Source organism: Chiloscyllium punctatum, chromosome 7 (genome assembly GCF_047496795.1).
Source record: "Chiloscyllium punctatum isolate Juve2018m chromosome 7, sChiPun1.3, whole genome shotgun sequence".
In the NCBI taxonomy this organism is placed as follows: Eukaryota; Metazoa; Chordata; class Chondrichthyes; order Orectolobiformes; family Hemiscylliidae; genus Chiloscyllium; species Chiloscyllium punctatum.
The window spans coordinates 63,019,941-63,036,895 of record NC_092745.1 but is presented as its reverse complement, the minus strand read 5'-3'; the positions used below and the strand labels follow the sequence as shown (position 1 = coordinate 63,036,895).

At 41.2% G+C, this 16,955-nt stretch overlaps 1 protein-coding gene across 4 annotated transcripts in view; it reads left to right on the top strand.

The window, feature by feature from the left end:
• clcc1 (chloride channel CLIC-like 1) overlaps nt 1-16,955 on the top strand; it is a 44,852-nt gene that overhangs the window by 9,902 nt on the left and 17,995 nt on the right. For all 4 annotated transcript variants that reach the window (XM_072573823.1, XM_072573819.1, XM_072573820.1 and 1 more), the window contains 4 exons: nt 4,587-4,733; nt 8,583-8,708; nt 12,204-12,314; nt 14,915-15,133. In XM_072573823.1, the coding sequence (XP_072429924.1) occupies nt 4,596-4,733; nt 8,583-8,708; nt 12,204-12,314; nt 14,915-15,133 (594 nt within the window). In that variant the 5' untranslated portion in view covers nt 4,587-4,595. The remainder of the gene's footprint in view (nt 1-4,586; nt 4,734-8,582; nt 8,709-12,203; nt 12,315-14,914; nt 15,134-16,955) is intronic.

The window sequence follows — 16,955 nt, the reverse complement described above, 5'->3', positions numbered from 1 at the left end:
ACTTCTCAGCCCATTGGCCCATCTGGTCCAGATCCTGTTGTGATCTGAGGTAACCCTCTTCACTGTCCACTACACCTCCAATTTTGGTGTCATCTGCAAACTTACTAACTGTACCTCTTATGCTCGCATCCAAATCATTTATGTAAATGACAAAAAGTAGAGGGCCCAGCACCGATCCTTGTGGCACTCCACTGGTCACCAGGCCTCCAGTCTGAAAAACAACCCTCCACCACCACCCTCTGTCTTCTACCTTTGAGCCAGTTCTGTATCCAAATGGCTCGTTCTCCCTGCATTCTGTGAGATCTAACCTTGCTAATCAGTCTCCCATGGGGAACCTTGTCCATATAGATCACATCTACTGCTCTGCCCTCATCAATCTTCTTTGTTACTTCTTCAAAAAACTCAATCAAGTTTGTGAGACATGATTTCCCACGCACAAAGCCAGGTTGACTATCCCGAATCAGTCCTTGCCTTTCCAAATACATGTACATCCTGTCCGTCAGGACTCCCTCCAACAACTTGCCCACCACCAAGGTCAGACTCACTGGTCTATAGTTCCCTGGCTTGTCTTTATCGCCTTTCTTAAACAGTGGCACCATGTTAGCCAACCTCCAGTCTTCTAGCACTTCACCTGTGACGATCGATGTACAAATATCTCAGCAAGAGGCCCAGCAATCACTTCTCTAGCTTCCCACAGAGTTCTCGGGTACACCTGATCAGGTCCTGGGGATTTATCCACTTTTAACCGTTTCAAGACATCCAGCACTTCCTCCTCTGTAATCTGGATATTTTGCAAGATGTCACCATCTATTTCCCTACAGTCTATGTCTTCCATATCCTTTTCCACAGTAAATACTGATGCAAAATATTAATTTAGTATCTCCCCCATTTTCTGTGGCTCCACACAAAGGCCGCCTTGCTGATCTTTTGAGGGGGCCTATTGTCTCCCTAGTTACCCTTTTGTCCTTAATATATTTGTAAAAACCCTTTGGATTCTCCTTAATTCTATTTGCCAACGCTATTTCATGTCCCTGTTTTGCCTTCCTGATTTCCCTCTGAAATATACTCCTACGTTCTTTATACTCTTCTAAGGATTCACTCGATCTATCCTGTCTAAACCTGACATATGCTTCCTTCTTTTTCTGAACCAAACCCTCAATTTCTTCAGTCATCCAGCATTCCCTATACCTACCAGCCTTCCCTTTCACCCTGACAGGAATATACTTTCTCTGGATTCTTGTTATCTCATTTCTGAAGGCTTCCTATTTTCCAGCCGTCCCTTTACCTGCGAACATCTGCCTCCAATCAGCTTTCGAAAGTTCTTGCCTAATACCGTCAAAATTGGCCTTTCTCCAATTTAGAACTTCACCTTTTAGATCTGGTCTATTCTTTTTCCATCACTATTTTAAATCTAATGGAATTATGGTCGCTGGCCCCAAAGTGCTCCCCCACTGACACCTCAGTCACCTGCCCTGCCTTATTTCCCAAGAGTAGGTCAAGTTTTGCACCTTCTCTAGTAGGTACATCCACATATTGAATCAGAAAATTGTCTTGTACACACTTAACAAATTCCTCTCCATCTAAACCTTTAACACTGTGGCAGTCCCAGTCGATGTTTGTAAAGTTAAAATCCCCTACCATAACTACCCTATTATTCTTACAGATAGCTGAGATTTCCTTACAAGTTTGTTTCTCAATTTCCCTCTGACTATTGGGAGGTCTATAATACAATCCCAATAAGGTGATCATCCCTTTCCTATTTCTCAGTTCCACCCAAATAACTTCCCTGGATGTATTTCCAGGAATATCCTCCCTCAGCACAGCTGTAATACTATCCCTTATCAAAAATGCCACTCCCCCCCTCCTGTCTTGCCTCCCTTTCTATCCTTCCTGTAGCATTTGTATCCTGGAACATTAAGTTGCCAGTCCTGCCCATCCCTGAGCCATGTTTCTGTAATTGCTATGATATCCCAGTCCCATGTTCCTAACCATGCCCTGAGTTCATCTGACTTCCCTGTTAGACCCCTTGCATTGAAATAAATGCAGTTTAATTTATTAGTCCTACCTTGTCCCTGCCTGCCCTGACTGCTTGACTCACTTCTGTTCTCAGCTGTACCCGTCTCAGATCGATCTCTTTCCTCACTATCTCCCTGGGTCTCACCACGCGCGTTTTCCCCCCCCACCCCCCACCTTACTAGTTTAAATCTTTCCAAGCAGTTCTAGCAAATTTCCCTATCACTATATTAGTCCCCTTCCAATTTACGTGCAATCCGTCCTTCTTGTATAGGTCACTTCTACCCCAAAAGAGATTCCAGTGATCCAAAAATGTGAATTCTTCTCCCATACATTCATCTGCTCTATCCTCCTATTCCTGCCCTCACAAGCTCGTAGCACTGGGAGTAATCCAGATATTACTACCCTTGAGGACCTCCTTTTTAAATTTCTGCCTAACTCTCTGTAATCTCTCTTCAGAGTCTCAACCTTTTCCCTTCCAATGTCATTAGCTCCAATGTGGACAATGACCTCCTGCTGGCCCCTCTTCCCCCGTGAGGACATTCTGCACCCTGTCTGAGACATCCTTGATCCTAGCACCAGGGAAACAACACACCATTCTGCTTTTTCTCTACTGGCCACAGAAACGTCTGTCTGTACCTCTGACTACAGAATCCCCTAACACAATTGATCTCTTGGAAGCTGCATACCCCTCGTTGCATTAGAGCCAGTCTCAACACCAGAAACTTGGCTGTTCATGCTATGTTCCCCTGAGAATCCATCACCCCCTACATTTTCCAAAACAGCATACCTGTTTGAAATGGGTACACCCATAAAAGACTCTTGCACTACTGCCTACCTCTCTCACCCTTCCTGGAGTTAACCCATCTCTATGACTGTATCTGAGACATACCCCCCTCTTCCCCAACGCCCCGCCCCCCCGCCCAATAACTGCCATCTATCATATACTATTGCTGTTGCAAATTCCTCATCACTTCTATCTGTCTCTCCAACCGATCCACTTGATCTGATAAGATTCACATCCAACAGCATTTATGGCAGATATAATCTGCAGTAACCCTTAAACTCTCTTTAAACTCCCACATCTGACAGGAAGTACATATCGCTGCAAAGGCCATTTTTGCTCCTTCACAATCTACAGACCCAGAAAATAACACCATCTTATTCCTCTACAAACACTGCCCCAGGTTAAATTAATAGCTATGGCTTATATTTTAAGTTTAATCAAGAGACTTATCTCCAAAAACATATAATCAAGAGAGAATCCACTGTACTGCAGCCTTTCTCTTGGACACACTTAAAACTATAATTAACTTACCTGATTCTGTGCTGTGAACTTCGCCCAACAGTTCCTCCAAGATTAGTTGTGAATTTCACTGTTTGTTAATTTTCCCAGATGCACTCCGATGTCCAGCGATACACGAATTCAAACAGCAAAGGTGGTAACTGTGCTGTCTCTCTGTGTCTCTCTGTGTCTCTCTGTGTCTCTCTGTGTCTCTCTGTGTCTCTCTGTGTCTCTCTGTGTCTCTCTGTGTCTCTCTGTGTCTCTCTGTGTCTCTCCCTGTTCATCCCTTGTGGAAGGAGGGTTCCTAGGCGGAAGAATCGGTTCCGTAGGCAGGCACTGAGGAAGGAGATGTGGAGTCGGTTCCGTAGGCAGGCGCTGAGGAAGGAGATGTGGAGTCGGTTCCGTAGGCAGGTTCCGCCTAGGAACCCTCCAACCACAAGGAATAAACTCAGATTTCTCCAATTTCCTCATTTCCCCTCCCCCCACCTTGTCTCAGTCCCAACCCTCAAACTCAGCACCACCTTCCTAAACTGCAGTCTTCTTCCTGACCTCTCCGTCCCCAACCCCACTCCGGCCTATCACCTTCACCTTAACCTCCTTCCACCTATCGCATTTCCAACGCCCCTCCCCCAAGTCCCTCCTCCCTACCTTTTATCTTAGCCTGCTGGACACACTTTCCTCATTCCTGAAGAAGGGCTCATGCCCGAAACGTCGATTCTCCTCCTTGGATGCTGCCTGACCTGCTGCGCTTTTCCAGCAACATATTTTCAGCCCTTCATCAAAAGGAAATCATGTTTAATCAATGATTAGAATTCTTTTTTGAGGAGTAACATATGCTTTGGATAAAAGGGAACCAGTTGATGTACTGTACGTGGATCTCTAGGAGATGGTTGATAAGGTGCCATGCCAAAGGTTACTGTGAAAAGGAAAAGCTTATGGTGTAAGGGGTCACATTTATAGTATGGATAGTCAATTGGCCTGCAGGTAGAAAACAGACATGCAGAAATTTTGGTGTGATCGTCAATGGATCAGTTGACATGGAGATAATCGCTTTGAAAAGTTTTTCCTCCACCACCAATAAAGTAAAGAATTTGCATTTGAATAGCATTCTTAATGATATCAACATGCCCCCACATGCTTTAATGATTGGTGTGATTAAAGGAAAGAAAAACAATTAATTTTGTACCTAATCATTACTTGTATTCTACATTACATATTTCTTAAAGCAAACTGAAGCATTTGCAAAGGTTATTTCAATGACATTGCCATGTTTATCTTATGCCTTTAGATTTGAATCATGTTCATGCTTTGGTTGATATTTGAAGTACTGCTCGTAGTGAATGGCCTACAAGGTGATGATGATGATGAATGGATTGATCCAACAGATATGCTGAATTATGATGCTGCTACAGGTAGAATGAGAAGGCCACAACAGGTAATTCTTTGTAGTAAGCTTTGTTGTGGCGGGATCCTGACACCACGTTTTAATCTTCGAATAATATGAAATAGTGTTGTAGCAAAGCTTTCCAAAATATTGTCTCCATTATTTTTGCCTGACTTGCTATATTAAAGATAATCTTGTCTAATTCAGCACATTTTCCAGCCAGCTTGGACCATATATGGTGACAGCTGCTAAAGTTTTTATATTGACATCCTTATACCTGTGAGAAGTGATGGACATGTCACCTCGGAATGTGATGAGATTGTTTGCTCTCTTTTTGATTACTAAATAAGCTAATTCTGGGAATGCCAAGTCAACCATAAGCACTGCAAACAAAGTTGTCTTGTTCCCTTTTATAATTCAGCTTTCCTTCCCTGCCCTCCAACACACCCAACGCATTTAGCGCACATGCTCAAACTCCAGTTGTAAACAAGCATTTATGGCCAGTGTACGTACATGTATTTTATATTTTCGTTTTAGCCTGACTGCATGTAATAGAGACTCTGATGAATGGTCAGTTTCAGGTTGGATTACCAGAAACCTGACATGAGTCATCTGTATCAGGGAAAGACTGAGTACTTGATGTAGAACAGATCTACCAAATGCAATCTTGTTTGACGGCAACATCTTTATTGCTACTCAACAAACAGATCTGGATCCATCTAAATCAACAGCAATTTTGTGAAACAAGAATATTGACAATGTCTGCTATTTGTTATGTCATTTGACCATCAGACTTTTTATTCTAGATTTCCATCCAAACTTCCAAAAAAAAATTTGAATAAACTGCTAGCAAACATATGACAAAACAGAAATCTCAAACGCAGCACAAGTAATTAATAATCCCTTCTGCAGCAATGAAATATTTAAGTAGGTTTGTGTTATAATAACAGAATATTAGAATTCTTGATTTTAAATCCTTTCACTTGGGTATTTTCATAAAACTGTCTGAGATACAGACACTCTGTATATACTGATACCAGCAACTGATGTGTATTCTGTTTTCAAGGAAGGTTTAAGTTCAAAATTAGTATTATTTGGAAGGTGACATTAGTCATTTCAACTATTTGAAATTTCTTGTGATTGACCAGTCTCTCTCTTTTTTGCACCATACACACAATATTGCAATAAACCTCACATAAAGGCATGGTAAAAATGTTTGGATGGACATTACTTGCACATATTAAAAGAATAGGGATTTTATTTTACTTTCCAAATAAATTAATTTGATAATTTTGCATTTACCCCAAAATCTCCACTTTGGAATGGACACCAGAACTTTTTTTTGGTGAAATGTCAGTCTATTTTTATTATTTATGCATTAAAATTGACACGATTCTGAACTAGGAGAAAGTGAGAACTGCAGATGCTGGAGATCAGAGCTTAAAAATTGTGTCCCTGGAAAAGCGCAGCAGGTCAGGCAGCATCAAAGGAACAGGAGAATCGACATTTCGGGCATAAGCCCTTCTTCATGAATGAGGAGGGTGTGTCAAGCAGGCTGAGATAAAAGGTAGGGAGGAGGGACTTGGGGGAGGGGCATTGGAAATATGATAGGTGGGAGGAGGTTAAAGTGAGGGTGATAGGCTGGAGAGGGGATGGAGGCGGAGAGGTCGGGAAGATTGCAGGTCAAGAAGGCGGTGCTGAGTCCGAGGGTTGGGACTGAGATAAGGTGGGGCGAGGGGAAATGAGGAAGCTGGAGAAATCTGCATTCATCCCTTGTGGTTGGAGGGTTCCTCGGCGGAAGATGAGGCGCTCTTCCTCCAGGCATTGTGTCGCCTTGGTCTGGCGATGGAGGAGGCCAAGGACCTGCATGTCTTTGGCGGAGTGAGAGGGGAAGTTAGTGTTCCGCCACAGGGTGGTTGGTTGGTTGGTGCGGGTGTCCCAGAGGTGTTTTCTGAAATGTTCCGCAAGTAGGCGGTGTGTCTCCCCAATGTATAGGAGGCCACATCGGGTGGAGCGGATGCAGTAAATGTGTGTAGAGGTGAATTTCTAACTGATATGGAAGGATCCCTTGGGGCCTTGGAGGGAAGTGAGAGGGGAGGTGTGGGTGCAAGTTTGGCATTTCTTGCGGTTGCAGGGGAAGGTGCCGGCAATGGAGGTTGGGTTGGTGGGAGGTGTGGATCTGACGAGGGAGTCGCGGAGGGAGTGGTCTTTCCGGAACACTGATAGGGGTGGGGAGGGAAATTATATCCTTGGTGGTGGGGTCTGTTTGGAGGTGGCAGAAATGATGAAGGATGATACGATGTATCTGGAGGTTGGTGGGGTGGTAGGTGAGGACCAGTGAGGTTCTGTCCTGGTGGCGATTGGAGGGGTGGGGTTCAAGGGCGGAGGAGCGGGAAGTGGAGGAGATGGAGTGGATAGCATCGTCAACCACGTCTGAGGGGAAATTGCGGTCTTTGAAGAAGGAGGCCATCTGTGTTGTTCGGTGTTGGAATTGGTCCTGAACTAGATCACATCAATTGTGGTCCTCCCTTAAAAAATAATGAAAGCTGCAAGACATGCTCATTCCAGGCAACCATGTGCATCATTATTGTTCAATCTTAAGTGGCTGCAATGTGAAAACTACATAAATTTAAATCTAGGGCAATCCCCATTTCATTGCTTTGAATGGGAAGGAAGGTTGGTGGTGGTGTTTTGGGGATTAAGATTGTAATCAAGTTCGCACAGTTTTGATAAGTATACTCTTGGAACACCTCAGTTCCTAGGAAAGTGTGGTACCATGTATGAAACATCATATCTCACTCACTGTAATTTCCTAAGCTTATCTGCTGAAAAACAAACCCAAATTGAAGTTGGTGCAAATTTCAATAAACTTTGGCATTATCCAAGTCTTTGATTTGAGATCAGAACCAATTTGGAGACATAGGAACTAGAAAATAAGCTGCCTTATTATTCCACCTATAGACATCAATCACATGTTACAAACTGGTCTCATTAACTTGGACACTAGTTCAGGTTTTTATTGATGCGGGGCATCCAGGGTGTGGCCTGTTAGACATTTTCCCTCACCGTTCAGCTTGAGTGCTTTTTGTCCTGTAAGTTGTACTTGTTTTTGTCCTTGGAAGTGCAAACTGATAACAGCACAATGAGGTCAACTGCATATTTCGGACTTTGAATGGTGGAACAAATAGTTTATCTCTTTCATAAATGCGATTATAAGGATTAAGGAAGAAACCAAAACAGCGAAATAAGTGAGAATGGGATAAAATCAGGTACGTTGAGAAATACGTGAGCGAAAGAAAGACTGTTTCTTTTTCTCTCCCTCAAGCTAAAAGAAAAATTAAACACTAACATTTACTTTGTGTGAGTGAGATTGTGCAGTTTCACTACCTCCTTGTTTGGGCTGCAGAAGTTGCATGACATAGATGAAAGGCATAAATTATCTTAATTTTTTAAAAAATACGCTTAACATAGCAACCTTAACTTTTTCTAGTACATTTAGTTTTATGACTAATGGTAATTTACAATGAAGTGATTTCATTAAACTTATTGGGAAATTGAGGACAAACTGCTATCTTCATTAGGTTAGTGAGGAGTCGTGCAGAGTATTCAATCCGTAGCTCTTTGCGACAAGTTGCTGGACAGTACATGCATGAATCATGACAACCATCATTAAACTTGTTATTTTGGCAGCCTAATCTGAGTCCATATTATTTATTTTACATAATTGGATTCATGCCTAATTGAAGGAATTTGATTATAAATACAAGACGTTTGCTTTGCTTTACTTTTAGTTATGAATTCACTATTACACTAACCTGGCTGATCTTTATATTAGTCATTATATCCTAAAATATGTTTTATGTGAAGTTAATTACATGTTCTTTGTTCATTTCATCGAAGACTGGAACTAAGGAAGAAGACACTGAAACTCTGACTACTGGGGATTATACAGAAGTTAATCAGGGAAAAGAATTATGTCCAGATTGTTCTGGTTGTGAGAGACAACTTGATAATTTACAAAAAAGGGTTAGTAGCTTTTTTTTCTATTTCATTTTCGTTGCTATTAACATATTTTTAGATTTTAAAAAACAAAAGGGAGGGAATGAAAAATATACAACTGTGTGACTTGTGTTGCAGGATTTCACAAACTGTTATGGGTGTGAGATGCAACTTACTGCTTTTGCCATTAAAAGCACTATTTGAATGCATGTGACATCAAGAATCCATTCAAATTACAGTCAGTGGAGTTTGTGGGGGACAACTCCAGTGGTTGGAGTCATACCTACCACAAAGGAAGATGGTTGTAAAATCCCCTGCCCTAGGAAGTGGCTGCAAGTGTTCTTCAATATTCTTAACTGAGGGGAAACACTGACATATTCAGAATTATTATTGACTAATCTAGTCTTATGATGCATCTCTGGAGCAGGTGGGACATGAACATGGATCATCTGGTTCAGAGGTAGGGTCGTTGCCACTGCATCACAAGAGCCTGTGTTTCTCAGATATTTTCTAATTGTCCTGTTGAGTGATGTTGTTACGCACTTCTTGAGCAGGTGGGACATGAATCATCTGGTCCAGAAGTAGGGACACTACCACTGCATCACAGGAACTCTGTTGGTCCTCAGAGTAGATATTTTAATCAACCTGGTTAGAGATGTTCTCCAGTCCCAATGCAGTTGGTGGAACTTGAATATAGATCTCCTGGCTCAGAAGTTGGGACACTATCAAAAACCACAAGAGCTCTGTTGTTCCTCAGTTTAGCCCCTTCCCTCTAGCATATGGTTAGAGATGGAGCTATTTGCTGATTATTACACAATGCTCAACTCCATTCACAATTCCTGGCATATCTTTATGCCTGACTTAGCCTGATAATTAGCAAGTAACACACAACAATCAGTACTAACAAGAAAAAGTCTAATAGTTTTCAAATGGAATGTCATTACTGAGAATCCCCACAAACAACTTCCTGCAGGTGCTCTGGTTTCCTCCCACAGTCCAAAGATGTGTAGGTCAGGTGAATTGGCCATGTTAAATTGTCCATAGTGTTAGGTGCATTAGTCAGGGGTAAGTATAGGGTAGGGGAATGGGTCTGGGTGGGTTACTCTTCGGAGGGTCGGTGTGGACTTGTTGGGCCGACGGGCCTGTTTCCATACTGTAGGGAGTCTAATCTAATCTAAAAATAACCACACAAATTCCATGACTACTAGAGCAAATCAGAAGCTGGATATTCTACCTCCAAACTACTCAAAGCCTCTCAACCACCTAAAAGGCACAAATCAGAAATGTTTTGACCACTCCTGACTTTTCTGACTGAATGAAACTAAGCCAACTCAATTTAATACAAATTGCATGATCAGCAGGCTTTATGCCTTCTGAATCATCAGATCCATCTATAACCAGGATAGCATGATTACAGTGTGTACAATGTACAGAATCACAAAATTGTTAAGTTTTGACAATTCACCCAGACTACTTTGACAGTACTGCCTAAACATGTGATCACCCAATTGTAAGGAAAAAGGCAGCAAGTGAATGTGAATACCATCACTGTCCAGGTCTCTCACTTTGCTAGGTGAGAGGTGCTAGGTTTTGTGAGGTCACCTTCACCATATGAACTGCAGTAATTCCCAAAGTTGGTGCACAACCTTTTTTGAGGTAAACTAATGATAGAAAGTAAGTGCTCGTATTGCACAATCATGAATGTAAAAGAAATGAAGATGTTGGAGCTGATTGAGGAATGCAGCAGGATGTCATAGAGGGAAAGGTCCCCTCGGAATGGTGACCAGATGCAAAATATGTTTAGTAATGATGTGCTGGAGGTTGCAGGAGTGGTGGGGTATGACTTTATTTGAATATAAAGGCTGTTTGGGTGGTAAGTGAGGACCAACAACCCATCACAGTTCTGGGAAGAGGTGAAGGGGCGAGAGCAGGAAATGGGGTGGCCCTCTTGACCATTACGAGGTTGAGGAAGAACTGCTGTTCTTTTGTTGTCACTCCGTTAAATATTATTTATAAATTGGACAAAGACGTGAATATAAGGCATGGAGAAACGCAAAAATGTGATTTGAGGAGGATATGTCAATCTGTGATATGCATATAGTGCATATATATTGTTTTTGAACAATATTAAAGCTATGTATGTAATGTGTGATGCAGCACTCACTGAAAGCTGTAGGCTGTCTGATGCACGTGTTGCAGCCTGCATCACAACTTACTAGTGGGAATCAGTCTAGTTCAGTTGACTGGATTGTCGGCTTAGAGAGTAGTTTGATGCCAACAGCATGGATTCAATTCCCGTCACCGGTTTGAAGTTACCATGAACGACTCTTCTCCTCAACCTCTTCCCCCACCTGAAGTCTGGTGGCCCTCAGGTTAAATCAGCATCAGTCACTTCTGTTTGATAAGAGAGCAGCCCCTATGGTTTGGTAAGACAATGGCGACACATAACAACTAGTATAAATTGCTATCCCACCAACATTGCCCATTTTACCAGGCAATTGAGCTCTAATTGTTGTCCCTGTCACTAGGTGGCAGTGTGCAACAAATTTCTGAAGTGTCTTTGCAGATTCCATTTGAGGATGGATATAATATCACAGGTGAATTCTGAGTGGGTTCTTGTATTTTTTCAACCACTGGATTTCCAGCAATAGAAAGCTTATGAATTTTTGGTTGTTGAAAATATGGTGTCAGCAGCAAAGTTAAATTTATTATCCATACTTGGTTCTCCTGAAATTAGTTGGGATGAATTTTCTCTTTGACTGCGCAGCAGTGTTCTTCTGAGTGTGTTAAGTGGGAAATTCCAGAACATTGGGAGCATAGGAATACCATTATGCCATATCGCTTTGAACCTATTCCACCATTTAATGATATCATAGCTGAATTATATCCAACTTCATATATCTGACTTTTTCTCACATTCTTTAATGCCTTTGGTTAATTGCTCCTGTGATGATAAAGGAATGCAATCGTTGTGTCAGAATGGTGTGTTAGTTGGAGAACATTTTGGTATGTTCATGAACATTGCTACTTTGCTCCTTCTTTATGTTACAGAACCCAGAGAAGGGAAATAAATATTTTTCATGCTAGTCAAAGATACGTACAGATCTTAGTCTGTGTTCTAACATTCTACAGGAAAAACTAAGTACATTTTTATTAACCTTCATTCACAAATAGGATATCTTCTACTGTCCGCCACCTACAATACAAATGCAAAAGTGATATAGTTTAATGTAGAATTTATACCACATTGATAGAACAAAGAATCCTGCAACTGAAGTAAGCCCATATTGTGAAAACATTTACAATGTCTTGTATGTTGATATGTTTAGTACTGATGTAAATTCCCTAATTTTATATCTCAGTAATAAGTTCAAGGTATGATGTTTTATGTTGCTAGTGGTAGTGCTCAGGGCTGATATTACACAATGTGAATTAATGTTGACTATTTAAATACTCTTGCATGTCCTGTGAATATGGTATGGGATATATTATAACTGAGCTGATTTTTTTCCCTTTTAATAGTTTGAAGAATGTAGACAGAAAACATCAACTGAATCAACAGAAATCAGTTGCAGTCCTGTTTTTAAAAGATACCTGAATAAACTGCTTTTGGAGACTGGAAAATTAGGTTTGGTAAGTACTCAAGGAGCAGAATATTTGATTAGACTTATGTTACTTTATCCACATTACATATAGTTCAACACTGAGCAAGTAGAAATTTGTTGAGGTTCTCCATCCTGATGTGTTATTTTTCCTGGGATTTAGAGTGATGCAATTCCTAGTCAACAGTTGGCGGCTGGCTAGCCATTTACTACTTTTAATCAAATGCTGTTGTTGGTGCAATGACTCCTTTTTCTGCTGACCTGGGCTTTCTCCTTTTATTCCCCATCAGAATAAAAGCATATCGTGCTAAATTCCTCAGTTGTTGTTCAAATGCAGTAAGACTTGGATATTATCCAGGCTCAGGCTGAAAAGTGGCAAGTAACATCTGTACTACACAAATGCCAGGCAATGACCAAAACCAACAAGAGACAATCCACTCACTGCCTCTTGGCATTCAATCCCATTGCCATTCCTGAACCTTCACTATCAACATAATGGGGACTTTTTTTGCCCAGAAATTCAATTGGATTCACTATATAAATACATGACTACAAGGGTCAGCCAAGGGCTAGGAATACTGCAATGAGTAACTCCTCACTTGATTCCCCAAACCCTGTCCACCATCTACAAGGCACAAGTCAGGAGTGTAATGGAACATGCTTCCACTTGACTGCGTGAGTACAGCTCCAACAATACTTGAGAAGCTTAATATCATCCAGACAAGGCAACTTACTTGAGTGACACCACATTCATAATCATCCACCCCCTTTCACCTATGTTCAGTAGCAGCAGTCTGTACTATCTGCAGGATCTACTTCTTTTTGAAACATGTCAGTGTTTGTATGCTGTCATTGGTCATTTCTAGGCTGCACTGCGATATAGTCGAGTGTTTGGTGCTAGAAAAGCACAGCTGGTCAGGCAGCATCCAAGAAGCAGGAGAATCAACATTTCGGACGTTAGCCCTTGATCAGGAATGAGGCTTGTGGGCCAGGGGGCTGAGTGATAATTGGGAGGGGGTGGGCTGGGGATATGGTAGCTGGGAATGTGAAAGGTAGATGAAGGTGGGGGAGAAGGTGATAGGTCAGAGAGGAGTGTAGAGCAGATAAATGGGAGAAGCGATGGACCGGTCAAGAGAACAGTGCTGAGTTTCAGGTTTGGGACTGGGATAATATATGGGGAGGGAAACTGTGGGTTGGTGAAATCCATATTCCTGTGTGGTTGCACAGTCCCAAGGTGGGAAATGAGGCGTTCTTCCTCCAGGTGTCAGGTGGTTAGGGTTTATCGATGGAGGAGGCCCAGCACCTGCATGTTCTTGGCAGAGTGGGAGGGGGAGTTGAAGGGAGTGTTCAGCCACTGGGCGGTGGGGCTCGTTGGTGCGGGTGTCCCAGAGGTGTTCTCTGAAATGATCCGCAAGTTGGTGTCCTGTCTTCCCGATGTAGAGGAAACAACGTCAGGTGCAACAGATACAGTAGATGACATTGGTGGAGGTGCAGGTAAATCTTTGTCAGATGTGGAAGGATCCTTTGGGACCTTGGGTGGAGGTGTGGGCGCAGGTTTTGCACTTCCTGCGTGGTAGGGGAAGATGCTGGGAATAGGGTGTGGGCTGGTGGGTAGGGGAGTGATGTGGATCTGACGAGGGAGTCGCAGAGGGAATGGTCTCTCCAGAACGCTGCTAGGGGTGGGGAAGGAAATATATCCCTAGTGGTGGAGTCTGTTTGAAGTTGGCAGAAGTGGCAGAGAATGATGCGATGTATTACTGGTGAAATTCACACTAATCCTGTGTGTTTGCAGGGTCCCAATATTGGTGAAATCGACATTAATCCTGTGTGTTTGCAGGGTCCCAATATTGGTGAAATCGACATTAATCCTGTGTGTTTGCAGGGTCCCAATACTGGTAAAATCTGCATTAATCCCAATATTGCACTGCAGTTTAACCTATAACTTGTACTGAATATTGTTTAAGAGAAGAATGCTGTCTGAAGTTTACAAGTTAATACCCAGATCCTGATGATGATTGTGTGAGTGTTGTAGATTCAAAATTGCTCGTACCATGAAAATGTATATGAGAAGCAATTGGAATGGGTTTAGTAATGTAAATTATACAATAAGTTGGTAGTTCTTGTTTTCACATAGCAGCTCTCAATGGACATGGAGAAATTACATAAACTTTATTTAGAATGGTCCCCTGTGGTCACTTACCTCTATCTTGAGATATATAAATTGAGTAAATAGATTATATGGCAGACTACTATTTTGCCCCTTTTGTTCTTTAAGGATTATAAGAATCATTAATCTCAAAGATTTCCTAGTGTGGGTGACCAATACAACAAGAATGCCATTTTGAAAATTTTCAGTACAGGTCTTTGACTGATGGGGTCTCCCAATAACCACTGTCAATGTTTCCCTTTGAAACCAATTAGGAATATTCTTGTACGCTGTGAATTCCTGATAATTATGGCTGTAGGTCATTCTCAATAGCTGTAGTCAAGGCAAAGCTATTAAGATACAACATTTTCAGTTTATGTAAGATCAGACATACAGTTACTGGGATTTATACACGGTTTCTATCTTGAATCATTGCTCCTATTAAAAGAAAACCTTACTTCTTTATTTTTACTTGTTTCCTCCAGCCTGATGATGATAATGAAGTTCATTATGACGCCGAAATTTTTATTACAAAACAGGACGTAACTGCAATTAAGAAGTTTCTCAGTGATAAGGCATGGAAGGCTGGTGCTTTGGATGATGCACTCAGTAAAATTTTAATTAATTTTAAGTTTCATGATTATGAAAGTTGGAAATGGAGATTTGAGGACACGTTTCATGTGGATCCCTTAACAGCGTTTCTGGTAAGAGTAGCAGTTCCTAGATTTAACATTAAATGATTTTTGTTTATAATGCGTGAATTTTATCCGAGCCAAGACTGTCAATAAATAACAGTTCATGTTATGCTTTATAGATGTTAGTTGACTGTTGAAATAGGAAACTGGCTTAAATTGAGCAAACATGACCAGTATGGATGTGTGTATCAATTAGACTAGTAATCACGTCAACCAAAATTATTCGCAATTTATTCTGTCTTAAAGATGGTCCAGATTTTCATATGTATGTGAATCAGGTTTAATTAATCTCTGGTTTAAATGGCAACACTCTAACATCTGGATCAGAATTTTGAGTTTAAGTCCCACTCCAGAGACTTATGCATGTAACTAGGCTGACACTACAATGCAGTACTGATGGAGGGCTGCACTGTCAGTGATGCTGAGGGCCTATCTGTTTTCTCAGGTGGATATAAAGGATCATGTGGCTTTCTTTTGGAGACCTACAGCAGTCCATTTGATGTCCTGGTGAAGGTGTAGTTCTTAACCAATGTTACTTAAACAGATGATCTAATAATTTATTACTTCTCTAATAGTTTTGACTCTTGTTTGCCTGTAAGCAACATATCTCAAACACTAATTGAAAGCATTTAGTGAAATGTGAGGCTAGGGCCCAAGGAAGAATTCAGCATAAGAATATAAGATCTGGGAGCAAAAGTAAGCAATTCAGCTCCTCTAGCCTGCTCCACCATTTAATATGATCATGGCTGATCTCGCCTCAGCCTTGACTCCACTTTCCTGCCTGCTCCCAATAACTCTTTAACTCATTACAAATTAAAAATCTATCTCCTCCTTATAAAGTTGTTCAGTGTCCTGGTGTCCAATATACTCTGTGGTATGAATTTCATAGATTTACAACTGTCTGAGAGAATTACTTGCTGCTCATCCCTGTTTTTACTTCTGGCAGCCCTTAGCCTAAAACAATGGTCTCTCATTCTAGATAGCTCCAAAAGGGGAAACATCCATTCTGCGTTTACTTCGTCAAGCCCCATTAGTGTCTCATATATTTCAATCCCTTCTCCTCTCATTTGTCTAAACTCTAGCGAGTACAAGCCGAAACTGCTAAATCTTTCTCCATAAGATGAGCCTTTCATTTCTGGAATTAATCGAATGAACTTTCTCAGAACTACCTCTAATGTAATTATATCCCTCCTCAAAGGGACCAAAATTATATGTAATATTCCAGGTGCAATCTCACTCTTGTACAGTTTCAGCAGCAATTCCCTGCATTTTTTAACAATAACAGCCAAAATTCCATTTGTCTTTTTTTAACTTGTTGTATCTGCGTACCAGCTCATGCATGAGGGCCAAAGCATTTTGAAATTTCTCTCCAGTTTTTGACAAAGATACAAATTGTACCCTGAATGGTTTTTCAATGATAACTATGAGAAATAGGACAAAATAGCATTTTATTTTAGAATGTTGTGAGATCTTCTATTGGGAATGCTCTTGATTGTTTGAGAATGTTGTAGACTATCTCAGTGGCTGTAGTGGCTTTCATCACGGTTGTAAAAATGAACAGAATTTTCAGAGCAGTTTGTTAGATATAGATTGGCTTGAAGTTCCCATGGTGAAATGGAACCTTTTTAATTAAAGAAGGCTTATTTAACCTACACTGTAATTACAAAGCATCAAACAGACAAGGCAAAGCTTCCAAGAAGAGCAGTGTAATTGTAATAACGAGTTAACATGGCATGGCGGAGTTCAGTGCTCTACTTAGTGCCGGTCTATTATTTCTGTTGTCGGGGGCTTGGTATGTGAATTTGCCTGTCATATTTCATACAATAGTGAC